Source organism: Cervus elaphus, chromosome 9 (assembly GCF_910594005.1).
Source record: "Cervus elaphus chromosome 9, mCerEla1.1, whole genome shotgun sequence".
Taxonomy (NCBI): Eukaryota; Metazoa; Chordata; class Mammalia; order Artiodactyla; family Cervidae; genus Cervus; species Cervus elaphus.
In genome coordinates, this window is record NC_057823.1 from 52,883,351 (window position 1) to 52,908,279 (window position 24,929).

At 48.7% G+C, this 24,929-nt stretch overlaps 1 protein-coding gene across 3 annotated transcripts; it reads left to right on the plus strand.

Annotated features, from left to right (window-relative positions):
- Positions 1-10,232: 10,232 nt before the first annotated feature.
- On the plus strand, positions 10,233-24,691 carry SLC4A9 (solute carrier family 4 member 9). Of its 3 annotated transcripts, XM_043912959.1 has the most exons (22): positions 10,233-10,469; positions 10,824-10,984; positions 11,275-11,388; positions 12,645-12,700; positions 12,844-13,001; positions 13,247-13,334; positions 13,707-13,861; positions 14,203-14,319; positions 14,485-14,659; positions 14,799-14,932; positions 15,100-15,362; positions 16,428-16,486; positions 16,699-16,887; positions 17,016-17,129; positions 18,348-18,509; positions 18,656-18,834; positions 19,470-19,542; positions 21,033-21,101; positions 21,306-21,479; positions 22,079-22,234; positions 22,591-22,683; positions 23,727-24,691. In XM_043912959.1, exons 1-21 carry the CDS (start codon positions 10,252-10,254, stop codon positions 22,642-22,644), a joined length of 2,868 nt encoding a protein of 955 aa, XP_043768894.1. In that variant the 5' UTR covers positions 10,233-10,251; the 3' UTR covers positions 22,645-22,683; positions 23,727-24,691. The 3 variants fall into 3 exon arrangements, with proteins under 3 accessions (XP_043768894.1, XP_043768896.1, XP_043768895.1); XM_043912961.1 differs by lacking the exon at positions 17,016-17,129; XM_043912960.1 differs by lacking the exon at positions 11,275-11,388.
- Positions 24,692-24,929: the final 238 nt, after the last annotated feature.

Consider the following 24,929-nt stretch of genomic DNA (forward strand, 5'->3'; position numbering starts at 1 on the left):
AGCAACTAAGTTCGTGCGCCACAGCTATTGAGCCCGTGCTCTAGAGCCCGTGAGCCACAACTACTGAAGCCCGTGTGCCCTAAAGCCCATGCTCCTCAACAAGGGAAACCACAGCAGGGAGAAAGCTGAGCACTGAAACTAGAGAGTAGCCCTCGCTCACTACAACTAGAGAAAAGCCCGTGTGGCAGTGAAGACCCAGCACAGTCAAAAATAAATAAATAAATTATTTTTTAAAAAAAAAGAGAGAGAGAAATTTGGTCACAGAGCTGCAATTTAACATCATCCATTTGCCTTTTTATTTTATTTTGGGGGCTGTGCCTAGTGGCTTGCAGGATCTTAGTTCCCCAACCAAGAATGGGGCCCATGCCCCCTGAAGTGGAAGCACAGAGTCCTAACCGCTGGACCACCAAGGAAGTCCCATTTATTCTTTTTTATAACTTAGGATTGATCTAAGACACTGATTCACAAAGGAAGAGGTGCTAACTCCTGGGGGCATTTTAGAAGTCTGTGGGTAAGTTTTCATTGTCACCAACTGAGGAATCCTCAGGCATTAATTTGTGAGGGAAAGTTGTTGGGTTCACACTATTAAGAATTGCCCTTGGGTGGAGAAGGAAATGGCAACCCACTCTAGTATTCTTGCCTGGGAAATCCCACAGACCAGGGAGCCTGGTGACTCCCTACAGTTCTAGGGGTTGCAAAGAGCTGGACACAACTTAGGGAGTAAACAACAACAATGTGGTATCTATTCATAGGTAAACCATATAGTGTACTATGATTACTTTGTCTTTTCCGGTGTATTTTGTTTTCCCTGGAGTGAAATGATTTTCTGGCGTTTTTATATTGGTTTAATTTTCTATGTACTTAGTAGTAATTCAAATCCAAACACTTCCTCAATTATGTAAATCTCTTTTCAAAATCTTCAAGTTCATTGAGGGTTGTGTTAAGTTTATCTTCTTGAAGAAATCACTCCTAAAGTTCTCTAACAATGTGGGTTCAGTGGTCTCTTAGCCTGATTCCCTGTTACTGTCACCCTCAGGATTGCTTCTGATTCTGCCTTGTGTTGGATCTTCTGGATCCTGGACCCCCATGTCTGTATTTATTTGATTCAAACCCTTGTTTTTTGGTAGAGGACATTCTCCAGTAGTTTTCTAATAAAAGGAGTTTGGGAGATGGGAAAAAAAAGAATTACCCCTGGGAATTGGAGGATGCTTCAGTGACATTTAAGATTCTTGATGGGTTGTTTGTAAAGGTGACTTGGCCGGATATGTCAATAAACAGTTTATGGGGGAAAAAATTGCTGCACATTCCACACTGTTGTTAAGTGTCCCACCAGACACTCATATAGGTAAAACTCTTGGTTACAATTACTTGAACCTAGATTCATCCCTAATTCACACAGAAACACAAAAAGAGGGACTCCCCTGGTGGTGTTGTGGCTGGAACTCTGTGCTCCCAATGGAAGAGGCTTGGGTCTGATCCCTGGTTGGAGAACTTCTGCAGCTAAGAGGTTACACGCCGCAACTGAAGATCCAACTTGCTGCAGCTAGGACCTGGTACAGCCAAATAAATAAGTAAATATTTTTGAAAACACAAAAATGGTTTTTGCACTGTTTTCCAGGAATGAAATTAAGCATGAATTATTAATTTTGGTGGTATTTGAGTTGCCGAACAACAACCCTATATTTATATTTGTAGTTGTCACATTCAAGACAAGTCTGTGTAAGTGGAAGTAATGGGCTACTTCATTGAAATTTCTAGAGTAGTTGTGGCCAAACATTTGATATTCAAATATCATATTTTTACTCACCACTTTTATATTAATTAGGGTATTGACTATATATATATATATATATACACACACACATATACATACGCACACATATATTTTAATGCTTTAGAGCATACCACGTGACATGCAGGGATCTTAGTTCCTCAACAAGGGATGGAACCCATACAACCCACATTGAAAGTGTGAAGTTACAGCTGCTGGATCTCCAGAGATGTCCTGGGTATTGACTTTCTTAAAAGAGAAAAGTGTACAGACAGGATGTTATTGTTAACTTCATTTCAGAATATTAAAGGGTTGTTAATATATTTGTAATAAAAAGGAAATATTGATTCAGAAAGGGTTGAAAACCACTAATATAAGACATATTCACATGGAATATGAATATCTGTATCCTTTGTAAAAGCACTGTTCTAGATATTACTACATATAAGACCCCTTGCCAGTGCCTGAATAAGTAAAATAAATTCCTCCTGTAGCCCAACCAATGTTAGGAAGTTTGGCTCATCTGGTATCTGGTAAAGGTACTTCCTTTTATGAGACAATGCAAGTGTGGAATTTATATGCTCCCTTTTTGCATCCACCACCAGGAAGCTCACAGTTAAGCTTTGATGCTCAATTACAACAATTATCCCCTATTTAGCATTTTGAGGACAATTATTTCTTTCTTCTCCAATTTCATTTCATTACAGGGTTCTTTAATCATTCTTTAAATACTTGTTTCTATGTCTCTTGCTGTCTAAACCTTTTCTGGAAGTAAGGGGAGCATAAGTAATTACTCTGAAACTCAACAATCACATACCTGCAGTTGCCTTTCCAACACTTCCTGAGCCTGGCAATCTGGGTCAGAGGTGCCCAGTAGAGCAATTTAGGCTCGGGCAGTTTTGCTCTTTTTCCTCTGCTTTCTTTCAAGTGGTTCAGAGGTAAAGAATCTTCCTACAATGCAGGAGACCCGAGTTCAATCTCTGGGTGGGGAGGATCCCCTGGAGAAGGAAATGTCAACCCACTCCACTATTCTTGCCTGGAAAATCCCACGGACAGAGGAGCCTGGCAGGCTATAGTCCATGGGGTTGCAAAGAATCGGACATGACTGAAGCGACTAACATGATTTCCTTTCATAGGCTCTCACTCTTCCACTTCAGATGGAGTCTGGGTATTGTGAGAAGTGGAAGCAGGCTCCAGCTGTTAGGGTACACTCCAAGTCTTAGCTGGATGTTGGTGGTCTGGGGTCAGGATGGGGTCAGAGAAGGGCACCCCAGCTCCAGGATGAGAGAAGCCCAAAGCTCCAGCTGGAGAGACCCTCCCTCACACACACTCCGCATCTTGTCTGAATCCCTCAGGGAGGAGGCTTTGAAGCTCAGGTTGAAGCATGCAACTGACCCCTTTTTAAACCCTGGGCCCACCAGACCCTAGCTCTGATCTTGAGCAAGGTACCTCTCTGAGCCTCATCTGCTTCCTCACAAGAAATGAGAATGTTAGCTACCTCAAAGGGCTACTGCAAAGACTCACTGAGAAACCTGCAAGGTGTTCAGGCAGTGACTGGAACATAGCAAGTGTTCAGAAACCACCAGTGGCTGTTCATTCCAGTCTGCTCTGGGTTGGTATGACTCATAGGCCTGTCTGCTGTCCCACAGCTGTGAGCTCCTGGAGGCAAGAGTATGCATTCAATCGTGGCTCCTCATTCATAAGCTAGTGACTGTGGCAAACTGCTTTCCTTTCTGAGGCTCAGTGTCTTTACAATAAAATAAGGATAATGAAATACACCTCAAATTTGTGGTGTGAGTAAAATTCGGGGGTATGAGCATTTGAAAATTTATTTTAGCTTTAATCTTATGAATATTTTCTGTTTTTTTTCTATAACAAATATAAGTTATTCATATAAGTCACTTTTAAAAAAACATGCTTTTTTCTGGAAAAAAAGAAAAAAAACTTAAATTTATCAAATACTTGCTATTCAGTTTTAGGTGTTGTTCTAAGCACTTTACATACATTATTTCATTTCATTTCACTCCCATTTTATAGATGAGAAAACCAAGTCTTGAGGAGCAATTTGTCCAGTTGGGTGTAAGTGAATCTATACATATGATAAAATTACATAAAACTATACACACAAACACACACAGACACATGAGTGCCTATAGAAGCCAGTGAAACCTGAATAAGGCCTGCAGTTTGGTTAACAGTGTTGTACTTATGTCATCATCCTGGTTTTGATGTTGTACTGTTGTTATGTGAGATGTTACCACGGGGGAAGCTGGATGATAGGTACCAGCCAGAGACTTACTTTTTTATTTTCCAAAGTTTTCTATAATTAGACTCACATAAATGGTTTTTAAAAAATAAAAGTTTTTAAAAATAAAGTTTTTTAAAAGCTTGTCCTAAGGATAATATGAGAAAATGTGCCACGCACAGTGGTTGGATGCAATTGACATTTCAGCCTACATTTTCTTTTCTCTCCACTCTATATTCTGGAGGTCTGTGGTTCCTTTTTATTGTGGAGGTTTCACCCAGTGGGTGGAGTTGGACGATTGACTTGTCAAGCTTTCCTGGTTAGGGAAGCTTGCGTTGGTGTTCTGGTGCGTGGAACTAGATTTCTTCTCTCTGGAGTGCAATGGAGTGCCCAGTAATGAGTTTTGAGATGGGTCTATGTGTTAGGTGTGACTTTGGGCAGCCTGTACGTTGACGCTCAGGGCTATGTTCCTGTGTTGCTGGAGAATTTGCGTGGTACGTCTTGCTCTAAAACTTACTGGCTCTTGGGTGGTGGTTGGTTTCAGTGTAGGTATGGAGGCTTTTGGACAGTCTCTTATTACTTAATGTTCCGTGTAGTCAGGAGTTTTCTGGTGTTCTCAGGTGTTGGGCTTAAGTCTCCTGCCTCTGGATTTCAGTTTTATTCTTCCAGTAGTCTCAAGACTTTTCCAACTATACAGCACTGATAATAAAACTTCTAGGTTAATGGTGAAAAGATTCTCCACTGTGAGGGACACCCAGAGAGGTTCACAGAGTTACATGAAAAAGAGGAGAGGGAGGAGGGAGATAGAGATGAGCAGGAGGAGAAAAAGGGGGACTCGAGAGGAGAGAGACAGATCTACGCAGTTGTCTGTTCCCAAAGGGTTCTCCGTAGCCCAGACAGCCACAAAGAGTCACAGAATTGGATTGGGATGAGAAGGGGAAAGGAGGAAATAGAGGTGTTCTGAGGTAGAAAACAGAGAGTCAAAAGTGGGAGAGAGTAATCAACACACTCCTGAATAAAAATGGGAACTGAATATTGGATTCTTAAATGTCCAAAATTTATATCACATACTGAAAAACAAAGATTAAAAATCTAAAGTAGAAGTTAGACTCTTAAAAATACAATATTAAAAACAAAAACAAGAACACAAAAAATTTTAGAAATATATATGAAGTTAGGTTTAAAAATAGGGCTTCTCTTTTTTTTTTTTGCAAGGTTATAGTGAAATGAAAATGAAAATTAAGGAGTAGTAGAGGAGTAATAGAGGACTTTAAAAGAAAATAAGAGAAAAAGAAAAAAGGAAAAGAAAAAAGAAAAAACATTTTTTTCCTAATTAAAAAAATCATAAAAATCTATGAAAATGAAAGTTAAGGAGTAATGGGGGAGTAATAGGGAATTTTAAAAGAAAATAAAAGAAAAAATAAAAAAGACAAGGAAAAAATTTTTCTTTTAATTAAAAAAAAAAGTAAAAATATATCTAGGAATTTCTCTGGAGCTGTTGTGGTCAGTCTGGGTTCAGTTCAGTTTCAGATAGCCCCTCGTTCCAGCTTACACTTCTCGATATCTACAGGCCCCTTCCGGTGTAGTCGGTGTTAGCTACAGGGATTTTAATCTGTTGCACCGGTCCCTTCTGAAGCGGTTCCCTTTGTTTATTTGGCTTCTGATTGCCGGTCTCTTCAGTGCCTAATTTCCGCCCTGACACAGGTGGGCAGAGGTGGTCTCTTGTTCAGGTTCGCTAGTTCCCTCGCGCTGCGGGGAGGGAGGGGCGCTGCTTTCCCCATCTACGCTGCTCAGGCTCCCGGCTGCTCTATGTGGAGCGTGCCCTGCGCTGCGCGCGGTTCCAGCCCTCAGGTATTACACAAAAGCGCGGACGCGGCTGCGCCTGCGTTTTGTGCCTTCCCTGGCCCGAGCCGCTCAGGCAGCCAGGAGCTTGACGGGCGCACTCTCCCCCGGTGCGGCGCGCCTTCTCCCCTCCGCGGTCCCAGCCTCAGTTTCCGCCCGCACCAGTCCGGGTGCGTGCGGCTTCTCCCCTCCGCAGCCCCAGACCCAGTCCCCGCCCGTGCGGGTCGGGTGCGTGTGCCCTGTGTCTAGTCGCGACCCTCCCGACGGATGTCGACCATCCAGAATCTCAGGAGGTCTTTGGTTAGAAACTGGAGGCCTGTTTGCAGTGTGGTAGGGGATGCGGTCCTTGGGGCTGAGCCTGCCCCTTTCCCCTCCCCCCTGCCTCCTGCCTCGTCCGGGCTGGGCCAGTCCGCAGCCGGCGAGCTCTTCTCTGGACTTGCTCAGACCCTTTGTTCTGCAGACGGCCAGCAGTGTGTTCGGGCTGGTTAATTTTCTCTCTCTCTCTTTTGCTATCCCACAGTTTAAGTTGGAATCTCACAAAAGCTCCCTCCGATTGCCCTCAGGGCACTCAGGCCCGGTCCTTACCCTAAGCAATGCCTCACGCTCTTCTCCGTTTGGATCCCACTTGCTGGTGGCGGATGCGGGCGTCTGGGGTACTTTTCTGCTGGGAGTTGCTTTTAGGCACCTAATCTGTGGGTTTTATTTATTTTTCCTCCCAGTTAGGTTGCCCTCCGAGATTCAAAAATTCCCCCAGACCCGCCAGTGCGAGGGTTTCCTGGTGTTTGGAAACTTCCTCTATTAAGACTCCCTTCCCAGGACGGGTCTCCATCCCTAAATCTTTTGTCTCTCTTTTTACCTTTTATATTTTGTCCTACCTCCCTTCGAAGACAATGGGTTGCTTTTCTGGGTGCCTGATGTCCTCAGCTAGCTATCAGAAGTTGTTTTGTGAAGTTTGTTCTGCGTTCAATTGTTCTTTCGATGAATTTGTAGGGAAGAAAGTGGTCTCCCCGTCCTATTCCTCTGCCATCTTGACTCCAACCTTCTCTCCACTCTAGAAGTGACTATATTAATAGTTTTTTAAAATAATAACAGCCTCCCTTTATTGTGCTTACTATTTACCAGGCCTATTTTACATGCATTCTTTCTTTAATAAAGCCTATGAAGTGGGCACGTTTATTATTCCCCTCCTGCTTATAGGAAAACTCAGGTTCTGCAAGGATAAATCTCTTCTCCACTTGCTAGACAGTGACCAAGCTGGAATTTACACCCAGGCAGCCAGCTGGTGACATGGCTTCCTCATGGACTGCTAAAGGTCTGCTTTAAACACTGTCGCAGTTTTGGTAGAAGAAAACGGGCTCAGAGGTGGGAAGAACTTTGCTCAAGGACACCTGACAAGTCTGTGACTGAGCCAGGAGGAGAACCAAGTCTTTGAATCCTGGGCCAGGGTATTTTCCAGGGCTTATCCCCTGTACTGATCTCTCAGACAGCACACGTTCACTGGCCCTGTCTGGGAGACCACGGATGCCCACAGACAGATTCTCACTCCCTACCTCATCAACCTGTGCAGCCCAGAGCATTTGAGACCTAAGAGGAAAAAGGGTCTGGAGAGGATGGAGGCATGGTGGCCTTCTACTATAGGCAGCCTGGGGAGCCAGAGTAGTTGGGGCCAGAGAGGGCAGGGCAGACCCTCTGAACTTTAGCTGGAGTGGGAAGGGAGGACATGCTTGTGAGGGGGTATTCATGCTAAATCCAGCTCCTGTCCCCCTCAGGCTGCCTTGAGTCACTGGCCCCGGGGGTTAGGACACATTCTTGAAGGAGTGGTCACAGGGATTCCCTGAACTTTCAGTTCCTAGGCTAGTTTCTATTCATCCTGAATTGAAACCAGTTTTCCCCCTCAGACTCAGCACCCATTCCCAACTGGTAATTTGGTGACTCGCTCCTCTAATTCCTGCCCTGGGACCTCCGTGAAACTTGGAGATATTTGCCACAAGTCCAGACCTGGAGTTGGTGGGGAGGGCCGGCCTGAGTCCCATTTCTCAGAGAGGAAATGGGTCCCAGGTATCTAGTGGGGGGTTTGATTGACCCACATCAGATGAGCCTGATGGGTCTCTCGTCCCAGGCCTGTTGCGCCCTGCTACACCCCAAGGCAAGGCAGAGGATTCAGGGACCTCCTTCTTGCCGTCCGGCCATCTCTGCACCCTACGGGCCTGCACAAGAAGCAAACTCCGCCGCTTGGCCTAAGGCAGAGGCTCTAGCGATCCAGTCCGCGGGGAGCAGCGCCCTCGTGTGGTCTCCAGGAGAAGCGCAGCACTTTCCCCAGCCCCTCCCTTTCTATGAGCTCATTGAACAGGTATTTATTGAGTGCCACTAGGTGCTCTAGGGGCAGCGGTGAAGAAGATAGATAAAATACCTGCTTTGTGGACTGTACATTCCAGTGTGTGTGTGTGGAGGGGTAGGCAATAGCCGATTAAAAATAAATAAATAAACAAGGCAGTTACTAGTAGTGACAATTGCCAGGGAGAAAATAAAACAGAGAAAAGTGATGAAGAAACTTAGAATTCCATGAGTAGGTAATGTCCGAAATGAGATTTAGGTGACAGGGATGCAGTCCTGTGACGATCTGGGGTAAAAATCCTTCTTGCAGAAAGAAGAGGTGTTGCAAAGACCCTCCCTCAGAAACAGGCTTCACATAACAGAGGGAGGCCAGTGTGGCTGGAAAGGAGCGAACAAGGACAGAACAGTAAGAGCCCATCAGGGAGGTGGGCTGGGGCCGGACTATAGATCAGATCTTTAGGCCATGATAGAGTTTGATTATTCTACTAAGAGTAATGAGAATGTATTGTGTGGATTTTCAGCAGAATAAAAGGACCATTATGTTTGAATGAAATGGAAATGTAGTTTAAACATTAAAAATAAAAATTATAGGGCTTCCGTGGTAGCTCAATGGTAAAGAATCTGCCTACCAATGCAGGAGACACAGTTTCAATCCCTACCCTGGGAAGATATCTCATGCCATGGAACAACTAAGCCTGTGCACCCAACTATTGAGCTCAAGCTCTAGAGCCCAAGTTCTGCAACCAGAGAAACCACTGCAGTGAGAAATCCACACCTTGCAATGAAGAGTAGCCCCACTTCATGCAACTAGAAAAAAGCCCTCGAAGCAACGAAGACCCAGAACCGCCAAAAATAAATAATAAGATTATTAAAATAATAATATAATAGGTCTTCTCTTGTGGCTCAGCTGGTAAAGAATCTGCCTGCAATGCACGAGACCTGGGTTCGATCCCTGGGTTGGGAAGATTGCCTGGAGAAGGGAAAGGCTACCCACTCCAGTATTCTGGCCTGGAGAATTCCATGGACTGTATAGTCCATGGGGCCGCAAAGAGTTGGACACGACTGAGCGACTTTCACTTACACTTACTAATAATATAATAAGGACCTCTTGGCTGCTTTGTGGAGAATGAAAGAGTGGAAGCAGAGAGATCTCCACAAGAAATTAGAAAGCTGCTGAAATAATTCAGGTGAGACATGACTATAGCTTGGAACAAGGAGGTCATGTTGGAAGTGGGGAGGTGTGGTTGAATTCTGGGTCTATTTTGAAGGTTGAGTCAATAGGACTTGCTAACAGACCATGTTCTCCCTTGCTCATCTAGCTCCAGGAACTCCTCCACATATATACCCTAGGTGGTTCCTCCATCTTCACTGGGGGGCTGAGTTAGAGAGGCCAACCCCAGGCACACAGCTAAATTAGGAAGTTTCCAGGTATTGCTGGACAAATGAAGTTAAGACTCGGGCCCATGTTCTCCATGAACTGCCTCCACTTTCCATCATTAGCCCGTTTAATGACACGCCCTCTGCTTGCTGTCTCCTTTCTTCATTAGTCTGCCTAACTTCTACAGACCCAGTTATTCAGTAGGCCTCTGTTTCTCCAAATGGGTACCCTCAGGGTATGTTGGTGACACCCAAAACAGTCCACTGTATTTGGTGTTTGTATTTGATACAGAGTATGGGGTGGTATAATCTGGGGGTCAGTCCTCAGACCCAAGCCAGTGATATACTCCCATTAATTTACACAAAATACAATGGGGTCAGACGTGATCCCACAGGAAACACGCATAACAATTTTGCCCCAGGTTGGGCATTTCTGGAGAGCCTGGGAAAGGTCACGTTGGCCTCACACTCAGGCCAGTCGAGAGGGGAAAACAACCACAGGGGAGGTGACCAGTTGGCTCTGGAGTCAGCAGGCCTGGCTCGGTTTGTGTTGTGTGGCAGGGGTGGGGGGAGGTTGGGGGTGGGGTGGGGGGTGCATTATAAATGCAGCCAGCCAGAGGGCCCCTGGACTCAGAACCTAGGGCCATACCAGTCCCTGAGAGTTTGTAGAAGCCTCACTGAGATGAAGTTGCCAGGCCAAGAGGAGTCTGACGTCTCCAGTGCTAGTAAAAATGTGCCCACAGGAGAGCTGGACAGTGGCCCTGGCTCTGGCGTCAGCCCTGATGGCCCCTTAGACACAGACAGCAGGGAACTGGAGGTTCCCAAGGACCCTCCGCTCTTCATACAGCTGAATGAGCTGCTGGGCTGGCCCCACGCACCCGAATGGAAAGAGACAGGCAGGTAAGTGGGATCCAGGACAGTTTTACGGGGTCCTTCTCCTTCCCCCACTGTGATCTCCTCCATGACCCCCAGCTCTTCCTATGTGTGTGGGGTTAGTATTATCACCCCCAATCATGAGTTTATTTCTTTGTTCCCAGTTTCAGACCCTCACGCTCTATGGTGCTCAACCTTTTCTGCAGTCTGGTTTTGAGTTCCCCAAGATCCAAGATGAGGGGGTGACTTCCCCGGGGAGGGGCTCTGTACCACTGGGCCCACAACTTCCCCCTTGTCTCACCTTCCCTGGCTCTCCTGCGTCCTCACTCTTGGACCTGGGAGAGATGCCCCAGGTAACACTGTCTGCCCCTCTCACCATAGGTGGGTGCTGTTTGAGGAGAAGTTGGAAGTGGGTGCAGGCCGGTGGAGCGCCCCCCACGTGCCCACCGTGGCACTGCCCAGCCTCCAGAAGCTCCGCAACTTGTTGGCTAAGGGCCTTGTCCTGCTGGACTGTCCAGCTCTGAGCCTCCAGGAGCTTGCAGGTACCCTGGGACCCTTTGCTGGGAGGGTCTGGGCATCCTCATGATTTCTCTAAGATTTCCCCCATGAAGTCTTAGAATTTTCCAGAGCCTACCCCACCCCACCCTTGAGAATTATCCACCCCTGTATCACAAGGGAGAGATGGAAATGCAGAGGGGAAGAGCAAGTCCATTGGCCCCTATGTTCCCTGAGACTCTTGGAAGGGAAAGGAACTTGGGCAGAGGGGAAAGGGGAAGAATGCAGGGGCAGGGAGTTCTCAGGAAAGGGTGGGAGCCCCACCTCTGTTCTCCAGAGCAGGTGACCAGAGTGGAGTCACTGAGCCCAGAGCTAAGAGGGAAGCTGAAGGCCTTGCTGCTGCAGAGACCCCAGCACCTCATCCAGACCCCATGCACCAGCTCCTGCTGGGGTAAGAGGCCCCTCCCTGGGCCCAAGACCAAAATCCCTGGGGTGGGAGGACCCCAGGTCTCCCCTCACCTTCCTGGACCAGCAGTGGCCTAGCATTGGCTCAGACCTCAACTCAGGACTCATGAGTGAGAAGAAGCAGGGGCGGTAGTGAGGGGAGAGGAATGGAAGGGCTAGAAGCACAAGAGCCAGAGCTCTGTGAAGAGATGTTTTTGGTGGGCATCATGGTGAGCTTTACACACAGCAGCTCATTTAATCTTCACAACAACACTGGGAGGTAATACCATAATTATCCTCATTTTAGTGATGAGAAAACTGAGGAGTAGAGGGGGGAAGGTGTGCTCCAGTTTCCATAACAATGCAAAGCTGGTCAGGGAACCCTGGTGGATCCACCCCCAAGGCCTGTGGTTTTTTATAGTATAATATACAGATATTCAGCTCAGTTCAGTCACTCAGTCATGTCCAACTCTTTGGAACCCCATGGACTGCAGCACACCAGGCCTCCCTGTCCATCACCAACTCCGGAGTTTACCTAAATTCATGTCCATTGAGTCAGTGATGCCATCCAACCATCTCATCCTCTGTTGTCCCCTTCTCCTCCTGCCTTCAATCTTTCCCAGCATCAGGGTTCTTTCAAATGAGTCAGCTCTTCGCATCAGGTGGCCAAAGTATTGGAGTTTCAGCTTCAGCATCAGTCCTTCCAATGAACACTCAGGACTGATCTCCTTTAGGATGGACTGGTTGGATCCTTGCAGTCCAAAGGACTCTCAAGAATATTCTCCACACCACAGTTCAAAACCATCAACTCTTTGGCACTCAGCTTTCTTTATAGTCCAACTCTCACATCCATACATGACTACTGAAAAAACCATAGCCTTGATGAGACAGACCTTTGTTGGCAAAGTAATGTCTCTGCTTTTTCACATGCTGTCTAGGTTGGTCATAACTTTTCTTCCAAGGAGTAAACATCTTTTAATTTCATGGCTGCAGTCACCATCTGCAGTGATTATGATATAGATTTTATTTATTATTATTATTTGGCTGTGCTGGGTCTTCCTTGCTGAGCAAGGGCTTTCTCTAGTCGCAGCAGGTAGGGGCTGCTCTCTAGCTGGGCATTGTTGATCTGTGACATGTGCGATCTTCCCAGACCATGGCCTGAACCCATATTCCCTGCACTGGCAGGTGGATTCTTAACCAGTGGACCATTAGGGAAGTCCCCAAAGCCTGTGCTCTTAATCACCACATAGTCCTGTTTTGTAGGATCTGCCCATCTGAGAGAGGCTTCTCAGGAGGAGGAAGCCCCCCTGAAGGAACAGGTTTGTGGCCCTTCCAAGGGCAGGGCTGGGAGAGGGGTCAGGGGAGCCGCCCTCCACTGGGCTCCTCATCAGTCAAGATCCTGCCTACCTCCTCTCCCTCGAATAACCTTTCATCCTCTGTGTCTCCTTGAACCCCCATCCAGCATCAGAACCCTCTAAGACAGAAGTTCCCTCCAGGGGCTGAAGCAGGAGCTGTGTTGGCAGGACAGCTGGGCTTCCTGGAACAGCCACTGGGGGTCTTTGTGCGACTGCGGGATCCAGTGGTGCTGGGGCCCCTTATTGAGGTGCCCCTCCCCAGCAGGTGAGGTGGCTGAGTGGGGGGTCAGGGATCCTGGAATCCAGAAAAGGCCTTCACCCAGGAGGGTATTTAGGAGGTCTTTGGGCCCAGTTCTCTAGGGTGTGTGTGGGTGCTTAGGGAGGGGTAGTGGTTAGAGCTGCAAAGAAGGTGTGAGCATGTATATGGGAAGTAATAATGAGGTCAGAGGCCAGGGCTGCCCTGTGAGATAGCAGCCTCTGATTCTCTCCAGGACCTGGTTCTTTCCTCAGGTTTTTCTGCCTCCTGCTTGGTCCCCCTACACTGGGAAGGGGCTACCATGAGATGGGCCGAGCAGTGGCCATCCTCCTCAGTGACCTGGTGAGCTGGACAGGCATGTGTGTCTGTGTGCATGCACATAGGCTTGTGTCAAGTGAGTGTGTGTGTGTGTGTGTGTGTGTGTGTGTGTGTGTACACTCTGTAGATGTGACTGAGTATGACAGTGAAGCAGTGTGGCTTCCCGTCTGTGAGCAGGAGGACTGAAGTTGCCTTGGCTACCACCACAGCCCCCTTACCTAGCACAGAGCTGGTACACAGTAGGCACCCAAAGATACTCACGGAATGCATGCATGCCTGAATGAATGTGTGAATGACTCATCTGCCTATGTGACCTGTGTCTAGTTTTGAAAATGCATGTAAGAACAGATCTGTATTTAGACTGTATTTACTGCCTCTCTGTGCCTCTATCCCTAGCAATTTCAGTGGAGAGTTCGGCGGGCCAGCAGCCTTCATGACCTTCTGGCAGCCCTGGATGCTTTCCTAGAGGAAGTGACAGTGCTCCCTCCAGGTCGATGGGACCCGACAGCTCGGATTCCCCCAGCTAAATGCCTGCCCTCTGAGCACAAAAGGTATCTGGGGGGGGGGGGGGGGGCGGTCATCATGCCATAGAGATCCTTCTAGTGTTCAGGAAGGGCAGTGGGGGCGGGGGGGGGGGGTGGGAGGAAAGCGGCAGACCTGCCTTCTGCTGGACCCCTCTGTGGCTGTGAGACCGTGAGTACCTTTCCCTGCTGGAGCCTGGCTTTCACTCCTATTAGAAGGTCACAATGTGACCTGGACCTTGTGGAGTTGGCGGCGCCCCCAGCCCGCTGACACAGAAGCCACCGCCAGGGGGCGGCCCGCCGAGAACGCCTGCGCCGAGACGCGGTCAGGTCGCAGAGCCTTAGCCAACTCGGGTTCCCCTGGTCCTCAGGCTCCCCTCGCAATTACGGGTAGCCAAGGGGCCTTTTGTCCGGCGAAGGACCCCAGCTGAGGACAGGCACAGCCGCAGGCAGCACGCGGCCAACCCGGAGTTGCGGCGGACAGGCAGGTGAGGCGTGCTGGGGTGGGAGCCAGGGTACCTTGGGTTGGTGGGGGCAGTGGGGTGCCATGGGCCCGAGGTGTGTACTCACTGTGGGGGGCGAGGGAGAGGCTCACCTGGCCCCAGGGACTTGGGATGCTGAAGCCTGGATCACTGACAACCCACGGGCGGGAGGCTTTTCGGGGGCCTTGTGCAGGACGTGCGGCGGAAAGCCTCGTGGTACCTCAGCGACTTCTTGGATGCCCTGCACCCCCAGTGCGTCTCCGCCGTGCTCTACATTTACCTGGCCACCGTCACTAATGCCATCACTTTCGGGGGTCTGCTGGGAGAAGCCACAGACGGTGCGCAGGTGGGTGGGTGGGAAGCAGGCCTATCTTCTGTGTTCCACCAGCCATGCCCTACCCCTCCTCTAGTGTCTATGGGTGGCCTGAGGAGGCTCCCAGGGAACTTGGGTCCCTGTGCTGACAGGGACCATTGTTGTCTTCTAGGGGGTGCTGGAAAGCTTCCTGGGCACGGCAGTGACTGGAGCTGCCTTCTGCCTGATGGCTGGCCAGCCCCTCACCATCCTTAGCAGCACCGGGCCAGTGCTGGTCTTTGAACGTCTGCTCTTCTCCTTCAGCAGGTAGGAGAACTCCCCCACCTCACCTGACCTCAGTAGCACACCCTCAGCCTGGTCTCAGCTGGGTCAGTAGGGGAGGGTAGAAACTGGCTCCAGGGGCACCTGACCTGGGTTAGGTTGGGAGTAAGAGTGGGCCCAGGCAAACCCTGCCTGTCTGTCACCGCCCCCAGAGATCACAGCCTGGATTACCTGCCCTTCCGCCTGTGGGTGGGCATCTGGGTGGCCATCTTTTGCCTGGTGCTGGTGGCCACGGAGGCCAGTGTGCTGGTGCGCTACTTTACCCGCTTCACCGAGGAAGGATTCTGTGCTCTCATCAGTCTCATCTTCATCTATGATGCTGTTGGAAAAATGCTGACCTTGACCCATGCCTATCCCATCCAGAGACCTGGCTCTCCCGCCTATGGCTGTCTCTGCCAGTACCCAGATCCAGGAGGTGGGTGAGGGAAATTGTTGTTTGGTCACTAAGTTATCTTCAACTCTTTTTGCAACCCCATGGACTGTAGCCTGCCAGGCTCCTCTGTCCATGGGATTTCCCAGGAAAGAATATTGAAGCGGCTGTCATTCCCTTCACCAGGGTATCTTCCCCACCCAGGGATCAAACCCACATCTCCCACATTGGCAGACAGATTCTTTACCACTGAGCCACCTGGGAAGCCCGAGGGAAATAGGGAGCTTGGCAAAATAAGGGAGGATGCAGGGAGGGTTGTCCCCTTAGTTAAGTTCAGCAAAATGCTGAGTACCTACCCATTTGCCAGCAGCAAACTTCCTTTCTCTGGTTCTGAGTCAGATGAAAAATAAGTCAACAGAGCAGGCCCAATTTCATCTTTTATTCTGCCAGTGCTAAGAGAAGACCACGGTTATATCTTTGAGCATGATCAAACCAAAATTGGATCAACTTCCCCATCCAGTCACGGCCATGCTGGACAGAGACTGTCTCACCCTAGAGGCGCAGAGCTCAATGCATGCAGGGTGCTTACTCCCTAGGGAGGGAGAGGAAGGGGCAAGACCAGGCATGCCCAGCTGCTTCTCCCAAAGTCACCAACCAAATAAATCACTGCTCTTCCCCTAGGCCATGTGAGTGACTAGATGGAGAGGAGCTCGGAGTATTACACCAGCACATTTCCCTCCACATGGCCAGGAACACCAGGACTGGGGAATAGGTGTCCTCTCAAGAGTGCCAGACTCTGTACCAGGCACGAACAAGAATAATTCTGACACTGGTGGAAACACACGGATGTGTGTGCTCAGTTATTTACTGGGCATTTGCTTTGGCCGGTCCTGTGCCAGCCACCAGGGATACAGATAGGGAGGGAATTTGAAGGGATAAGGGCAAGAGGCAGTGTCCTGAGAACAGACTGGGTAATGATTGGAGACAGCAGACAGATGAGTCAGAACAAAGAACTGTCTGGTTCAGCTGGACCTGTGAAATTAGGCTTCTGATTAGGGCTGGAGAAGGTTCCCAGGGGGAGAAAACTCACTTGAATTCTCTGCTTCCCAGGAAATGAGTCTCAGTGGACAAGCACAAACCCTAAAGACAGAGATGACATCTTGAGCATGGTGAGGGGCTGTTCCTGGGAGGGCCTGAGAAAGAGAGGGTGGAGGTCAAAGAAGTTAGTGGTTCCAGGCTCTTCTGACCCTTCATAGGTCACTGAGGGCCAACCATTTGCTATGGCTGGAGATCTCTTATCTGGTGTCCTCAGTCTCTGTGGGCATCAGAGGACCTTTATCCCACTGCCCATAATCCCATCTTGGATGACCTCTCCACACAGGACCTAGGCCTGATCAATGCGTCCTTGCTGCCTCCACCTGAGTGTGCCCAGCGGGGAGGCCATCCTCGTGGGCCCGGCTGTCATACAGTCCCAGACATTGCCTTCTTCTCCATCCTCCTCTTCCTTACTTCCTTCCTCTTTGCCATGGCCCTCAAGCACGTAAAGACCAGTCGCTTCTTCCCCTCTGTGGTGAGTGTCACCTGTACTTCTGTGGGAGAGAACTGGCTCTTGGCCTTGGGCCCTATCTGCAAATGGGAAAGGGGGCAGAAGGAGGGGGTGGTGGCCTGAACTTGACTGAGTGCCCACTGGGTGGCCAGGTACGCAAGATGCTGGGTGACTTCTCCTCGGTCCTGGCCATCCTGCTAGGCTGTGGCCTCGATGCCTTTCTTGGCCTAGCCACACCGAAGCTCATGGTGCCCAGAGAGTTCAAGGTGAGAGCTGGGCGTGGAGGGGAGAGGGCATAGCAGGGTCAGCAGACAGGACCCTAGAGGAGGAAGATGAATCGATACCACACTTCTCTAGCCTTCCATTTTCTCATTCATAAGGTAGAAATAGTATAATAATGGTCTCACAGAATTGTTGTGAGCGCACATTGTGTGCCAGACACATAGTAAGCCTAGGATAGGTAGCTACTGTTGTAGGTAAGAGGTTAAAAGAGTGATTCTGGTCAGCCAGCCCTGGGTCTGAGTCCCATTTCTGTCACTTCCTAGCTGTGTGTCTTAGGGAAGTTAACCCACATTCTGAGCCTCAATTTCTTCATCTATAAAATGGAAATAATAAATAACAACAGTTTCTGCCTCATAGGTTGTTTTGAAGTTCACAGAAGATCATAATCCAAAGCACTGTCACATTACTGGGACTGGCTCATACCAACACCTCAATTAATGCTAGTTATTGTTGTTCTGTGTTCTCCCTACCCTTGGCATGGCCCTACTCACTACTCGGCATGGCCCTACTCACTACTCCACACTCTCTACTTTGCACCCCCAATTGCCTGCTCTGATACAATAAAGCTAGAGCTCCTTGCCCAGGGCATGACAGTGCACCGGACAAGGCTCAGCACTCACTTAGTAACTAAACTTTGTCGGTGCATTTGGAGACCTCCCCTCCAGCTTCCCTCAGGACAAGAAAGGAGGGGGGCTCCAAGGCTCCAAGGCAGCCTTAGGGGCTCAGAACTCAAGAGAGCAGCTGGGGCCCCTCCCGACACAGACGCCTTGTAATCAGAGCAGACGCAGGCACACCCAGCCCTGCCCCTGCCCCAGACCAAGGCAGGTCTGAACCTGAGCTGCCCAGCCCTTGGTCTGGGCAGGGGGGTTGCTTAGGGAGAAGTGCTCTGTACTTCAAGAAGTGTGGGCGGGCCTTATCCACTACCTCCTCCTCTTGCAGGGAGGGAAGGACCCTGAGAATCAAAGTCCAGAGTCCCTGGTTCCAGCCCAACCCCCAGGCTGGTCCCCGTCCTTCTGCTGTTTGCCATCCTAGCCCTGGGATGCGCCGAACCAGCTGTGCACACAGACTGCTCCCACCTAGCATCCAGTGTCTTAGAGCGGGTGGGGAGGGGGACATTGTGGAAGAATGCCATGGCTGGAGTGTGTAGATGAGGTGTTCTTAAGATAGCCTCTCCAACCTGTCCATGGACTCCTCTTCCCCAGCCCACACTCCCTGGACGTGGCTGGCTGGTGTCACCTTTTGGAGCCAACCCCTGGTGGTTGAGTGTGGCAGCTGCCCTGCCTGCTCTGCTATTGTCTATCCTCATTTTCATGGACCAGCAGATCACAGGGGTCATCCTCAACCGTGCTGAATACAGATTGCGGGTAAGGCCTGCGGGGTCAGAACCTAGGTCCCTGGCCCAAGGGACAGGAGCTCCAGGGTGGGGTCTGGGTTCCCCCTCTCCCACCCCAGAGGACAGAGGGCCCAGATCTGGGCTAGCTTCATCCTTACTGCCCCACACTACCTGCAGAAGGGAGCTGGCTTCCACCTGGACCTCTTCTGTGTGGCTGTGCTCATGCTCCTCACATCAGCGCTTGGGCTGCCCTGGTATGTCTCGGCCACTGTCATCTCCCTAGCCCACATGGACAGTCTTCGGAGAGAGAGCAGAGCCTGTGCCCCAGGGGAGGCTCCCAGTTTCCTGGGCATCAGGTAAGGCCTGTATTCAGGAGACTGGAATGAGACGTGGGCAGCAAGGTCGGGTACTGGGTACAGGGCAGAGTTATTTGGGCAACTTGAATTCTAAGCTGGTGACTCCCGAGGGCTCTCTCACTGCCCCACGAGCACTGCGGTGGGGTGAGTGGGTGGGTGCTGGGCTCCTTCAGCCGTGGGACTGGGAGGGGCCTCCAGGGGAGCATCATGGAAGTGAGCGTGAAGGCTGAGCAAGAATGAGGTGCCACCTAAGAATCCCACTCAGTGTAGAAGCACCTCATGATTTATAGAGTAACATCACAAAAACAATTTTATTGGAAATGCAATCTAATTGTTGAAAGTATGGGAAATCAACTTTGTACATTATGAAGTAAAAGTTTTTATGGTAGTTTAAGATTGCTTAATTTTCCATCAAAATAAAAACAAAGAGCAACTTTGAACTTGAGCTGCTGAAGAGGACTGGGACCCTCGTATGGAGATGCCCTGTCCCTTCTTCTCCACCAATTTTTCACACCAAGCTCAGGTCCCCTCCCTTCCAGGGAACTATCAGGGGATCCCTCCACTTCCCTCCTGCCAGGGCCCCCAACCTGGCACCCCAGGGGCTCCCCCAGAGCTAACTCCTCCTTTCCCCACAGAGAGCAGAGGCTGTCAGGCCTGGCAGTATTCATCCTCACAGGAATCTCCATCTTCCTGGCACCTATACTCAAGGTACCTTAGACAAGCCAGCATCAGGGGCAGGGCAGTAAAAATAATAAATACAGCAAGAATTGACATTGGCTGAACATTTACTACATACTGGGCACTGTGTTAAGTTTTCTTCACCCATAGTCTCATTTAATCCTGATATTACCCATAAGAAGCATATGCATTTTAAAGTGAGGAAACTAAAAAACAAACAAACAAACAAAAAAACACATACACAAAAAAACCCACAAAAAAATAAAAAAATAAATAAAATAAAGTGAGGAAACTGAAAGTTAAAGAGGTTAAGGAACTTACAAGAGACCACCAAGAGAGCTGGTTTCTCAGATCTATCTGAGAACCTGTACTCTGACCCAACTGGCTTTCTACCCAGTGGAGCAGAGACATGCCATCATCCCCAGGGGCCAAGCACTAGCTACTCTTACTCCACACTCAATGAGTCTTAGACTAAGAACATGATCATCACAACCCAGTAAAACTTCTGAGGCAAAACCCCTTTACATCTCCCTCACCAGATGTTTACAGAATACCTGCTGAGTGCCAGGCTCTGAGAGGCACTTGGGAGAAGGAGATGGGAAGGGGAAGGATACTGAAAAAAAATATGGAACCAAGTCCCTGTCAGCAACACATACACATGAATAAAAATTATGTAACAAGTAACAGCAGAAAGGTTCAACAAGCCAGTACAGCAGAGCAGTCAAGGAGGGTGTGGAGAATTGCACACAGAGCCACTGGCAGGACGACAGGAGGTTAGGGGAGGGAAAGGTCATGGAAGCTCGGTAAGAGTAGAGTACTTGAAAGAGCCCGATGGGCTGGATCGGCCGCTGACTAAACTAGGTGACTCCCGTTCAGCAGATATTTACCGAGCGTAAACCATATGCCAAGCACTGTTCCAGGGACTGCGGATATAGTGGTGATCAAAGGAGATCATCCACATCTTGCATTCTGGTGAGAGGAGACAGATAAAAACAATGAAAACAATAAAATAGGATAATTTCAGATAGTGATAACTTCTATGAAAAATAAAAGAGGGTGGGGTGATCAGGAGCACTTTAATGGTGCTGGGCAGGGAAGGCCTTTCTGATGTGTCACGACAGGAGTAATGAGAGGGAGGTCAGGGAAGAGCATTTAGGTTGAGGGAATAACAAAACAAAAGGCCTTGCAAGGGGTAGAAGTAAACTTGGGCATCTTGAGGAAAGGAAAGGGGGCCAGTACAACAAGAACAGAGAGAACAGAGAGGAATGTGAGAGAGAAGAGTGGAGAGGCAATGGACAAGTTACTTAGCCTCTCTGAAATCCAACTTCTCCATCTGCAAAATGGAGACAATTATAGAATTTACCTCATCTGACTGATGTGAAGATTCAGTGAAATCAGCCATGCACAGAGGGTATGTTTAGATCTTGGAGGCTGGAGGCTGGGCTTGGGGCCTAAATGGGGTTATCTGGGCAGCTGGCAGAGGCGAACTGCTTTGCCAGCTCTCCAATTCTCTCTACCAGTTCATCCCAATGCCTCTGCTCTATGGCATCTTCCTGTACATGGGGGTGACAGCGATTAGCAGCATCCAGGTGAGCCCATTACTTCCTACCTGCATTTGCTAGTTCTCCTCCTCTTTTCCTGCCTCTCCTGGGCACAGAGCTTCTGCTGGCACACTCTGGGTGGAGAGGGGACCAAGGGAGCCTTCTGACCTCCAAGCTAGGCTTGGATAGCTAACAGTGACGCCCTCCAGACTACCTGAGTACCCTGTTTTCTTCCTCCCCTTGTTCCCCCAGTTCACAAAGAGGGTGCAGCTATTATTGATACCAGCGAAGCACCAGCCAGACCTTCTGTTCTTACGGCATGTGCCCCTGAGCAGGGTCCACCTGTTCACAGCCATCCAGCTTGCCTGCCTGGGTCTGCTTTGGATAATCAAGTCTACCCCTGCAGCTATCATCTTCCCCATCATGGTGACTTGCGGCAGGGTTGGGTGGTGTCCTGGTGGCTCTCTGAGCCTGGGAGGGTGGTCAAGGCCTCACAAGAGGAAGAATCACTCCTCTGTCACTTGTCCTGGCTCTACCTGGTTGGGAATCTTAGGACAAGGAAAGATGACCAAGGGATGACTGTGAGGCTCTGGACCTGGGCTATCTGGTTCTTTTCCAACCTCTTCGGGCTGATCAACCACAGGTAGGGATAGAAGGCCCAGAAGGAAACTGAGGACCTGGGAGAGGCAAGGCTGGCACTCTTTTACCCAGTTAGGTGATACTGTAAGCTTCTGGCTTTGTTCTTACCCATTGAGGAAGTTAAGAGTCATGGGCTTTGCTTTGGAACCAATCTGGTTACTACATCTCAATTCTGTGACCTCTGAGAAGTTAGCAAGCTCCCAGGGTCTCAGTTTCCTCCTCTGTACAATGGAAATAATTGTCATGTCTACCTCATATGAATGTGTTAGCATTGACTGAAACTATACACAATGCTTTGCACATGGGAAGTGCTCGATAAATGTGGCTGTTGTTAACGTTCCTGCTGCTATTGCTGACGTCTCTTGGCTTTGTCTCTATCCCTGCAGTTGCTGGGCCTGGTGGGGGTCCGAAAGGCACTCGAGTGGGTCTTCTCACCACAGGAACTCCTCTGGCTGGATGAGCCGATGCCGGAGAAGGAGAGGAGCATCCCTGAGAAGGGCATGGAGCCAGAGTACTCGTTCAGTGGAAGTGACAGTGAAGATGTGAGCTCCAGGAGAACAGGGCAAGGGTGGGGAAGAGACGTCATCTCCAGGAGTTGTAACTGAAGTATAATATCTCAATTAAGTCTGAAGATCTGATCAACACAGTGACTCCCCCTAGTTCTGTATTAACATAGGCACACTGAAAGAGTGAGGGAAATTTTTCTTCATATGAGTCCAGGGCTGTATGAGGGCTGGAAATGGTCAGGGACAAAACTCTTAAGTGGATTGTCTTACCCAGGATCTTTGTCGTAAGGTGGGTTTATATCCTTTCACTCTCTGGGTCCTTTTCTCTCTGCTCTCTCTCTCAGTCTTTTGTCTTTTTACTCCCAACTCATCTTGAGATCTCTGTTCCACAGTCAGAGCTGATGTATCAGCCAAAGGCTCCGGAAATCAACATCTCTGTGAATTAGCTGGAGTAGGAGTATGGAGTTGAGACCCCGGAAACTGAGGTAAGGGTGTGAGGGAAATACCCCCAGTGTCGAGGGTAGGGTGGTGGGGGCTCCGGTGGTGGAAAGCTCATCTGTATGCTGAACAGCTGTTTTCTCTACATGCTCCAGTCCTTCATGAACCCCAGAGTCGGGGAGTGGGTAGAAGAATCTCTCCAGAGGAAAGTTGGAAACAAGTGAGGGTACCTGGGCATGGCTCCCTGTGGCACTGAAGTCTAGCCAGTAGAGGGAGCTCAAGCTCACATCAACCTGGCAGGGATGGGAACTGGGGAAGGGAAGGGTGCAAAGATAAAACAATGGAAAGGAATGGGAGGAGAGAAAGAGAGGATAAAGCTCCCTGCAGCTTGCTTGCGTGCTGAGCCTTGGAGGCTCCTTCCAGAGGCTGCCAAGAACCACACTACAGAGAAGTGGGGGTGGGGGGGTTCTTTGTCACTTGCCCTCTCTGCCATTCTTTTATTTTATTCATCCATTTCTCAAAATATTTTCTTAGCACTTCTGGAGTGTCCAGGTACTAGTGGTATAATAGTCATGGTTCCTGACCTCAGGAAGTTAAAATTCCTGTGGGAAAGACACGCTGGCAACTGTTAGAGTGGGCTAGTGCTGGCTCAGGGAAGGAGGGGCTGCGGCAGCAGAGAGGCCTCCAAGGAGGGTGGTGAAGTGGTGGGAGTCGGGTAGGGCTTCCAAGAGGAAGTGGTCCATAATTTGAAATCTGAAGAACAAACAGAAGTTAGTCAGGATAAGATGGAGGGAAAATGTTCTAGGCAAAGGGTGCAGAATGTGCAAAAGCCTGGAATTCTTCCCCTGTGATAAAATGAACTCTTTGGGGTTTGTCCTCTCCATGGTTCCCCAAGTCCAAGAGCCTGAGTCCCCACCGGCTGCAGTGGAAAATTCTGGGGGCTAGAGGGAGACAGGGCAAATCACGGGCTAGCCCAGAACAAGATCTCCTGAGCTCCCCTTACTCCCTGTCACTACTGCTTGGCTCTATTCGTTGTCTTACTTGTGTCCCTGAGCACTTGCACCCCACTATGTCTTCTCTCTGTTCACAGGTATTTACTCAGGAAGTCAGGAAATTACTGGCCTTTGGATTAACTGCCAGATGCTCAGTCAGCTGGGAACCTGGAACACTGGGGCAGGACTGGAAGGCAGCTGGCCAAGACCTCAGTCACCCTCCGGAGCTGGGGGTGGAGAGTGGCAGGGAACAAGCAGGCTTGCTTTGTGGTTAGGAAAGTCTGGTAAGTCAGAGGGACTGACCAGGCCCCATTCACTTTTTACTCCATTAAAGGAACTTAAGTCTAGGAGCCCTTCTCATTTTGAAACTTCTATCCTCACGGATTCTCTTTTATACAATCAGGGGGTTGTCAGGGAACTCTTCTCAGTTTGCAAAAGGGAAAAATGTCCCTCTTTTTAGAGTAAATATTCCTCTATTTTAAAGTGTTTCTGCGTGTATGAAAATAAACTTAATTTTTTTTAACCATAGAAGTCAATGAGATGACTGTAAAATACTGGAACACTCTAGAAATGTATAATTTTGAAATGGAAACCATCCCAGAGATAACTAGGGCTCACATTTTAGTATATATTGTTCAGATTTATTGAGTTCTATAACATGCTTGATACTTAAGATGCATTGGATGTTTTCCCCATGTTAGTACTGCATACATATCCAACTTATTCTTTTTGCATAGAATAAATAACTTTATAAACTGGAAAAGGTATCATATATATATAAAAGAGTATATAAAATGTCTTCTGCAAGGGCAAGAATTTCTCAAGAGTATATACCTAGGAGTGAAATTAAGTAGTAACAATAAAAAGAACACCTGCCAAAGAAGACATAGAGATGGCCAACAAACACATGAAAAGAGGCTCAACATTGCTTGTTACTAGAGAAATATAAACCAAAACTACAATGAGATACCACCTCACACCAGTCAGAATGGCCATCATAAAAATATCTATAAACAATAAATGCTGGAGAGGGTATGGAGAAAAGGGAACCCTCTTGCACTGTTAGTGAAAATGTAAGTTGATAAAACCACTGTGGAGAAGAGTAAAGAAGTTCCTTTAAAAATGAAACTACCATATGATCCAGCAATCCCACTATTGGGCATATACCTTCAGGAAACTATAATTCAAAAAGACACATGTAAAAAATAATAAAGAAAACAAGAAAATAAAAACAAAAAGCAAACAAACAAAAAGACACATGTACCCCAGTATTCATTGCAGCACTATTTACAATAGCCAAG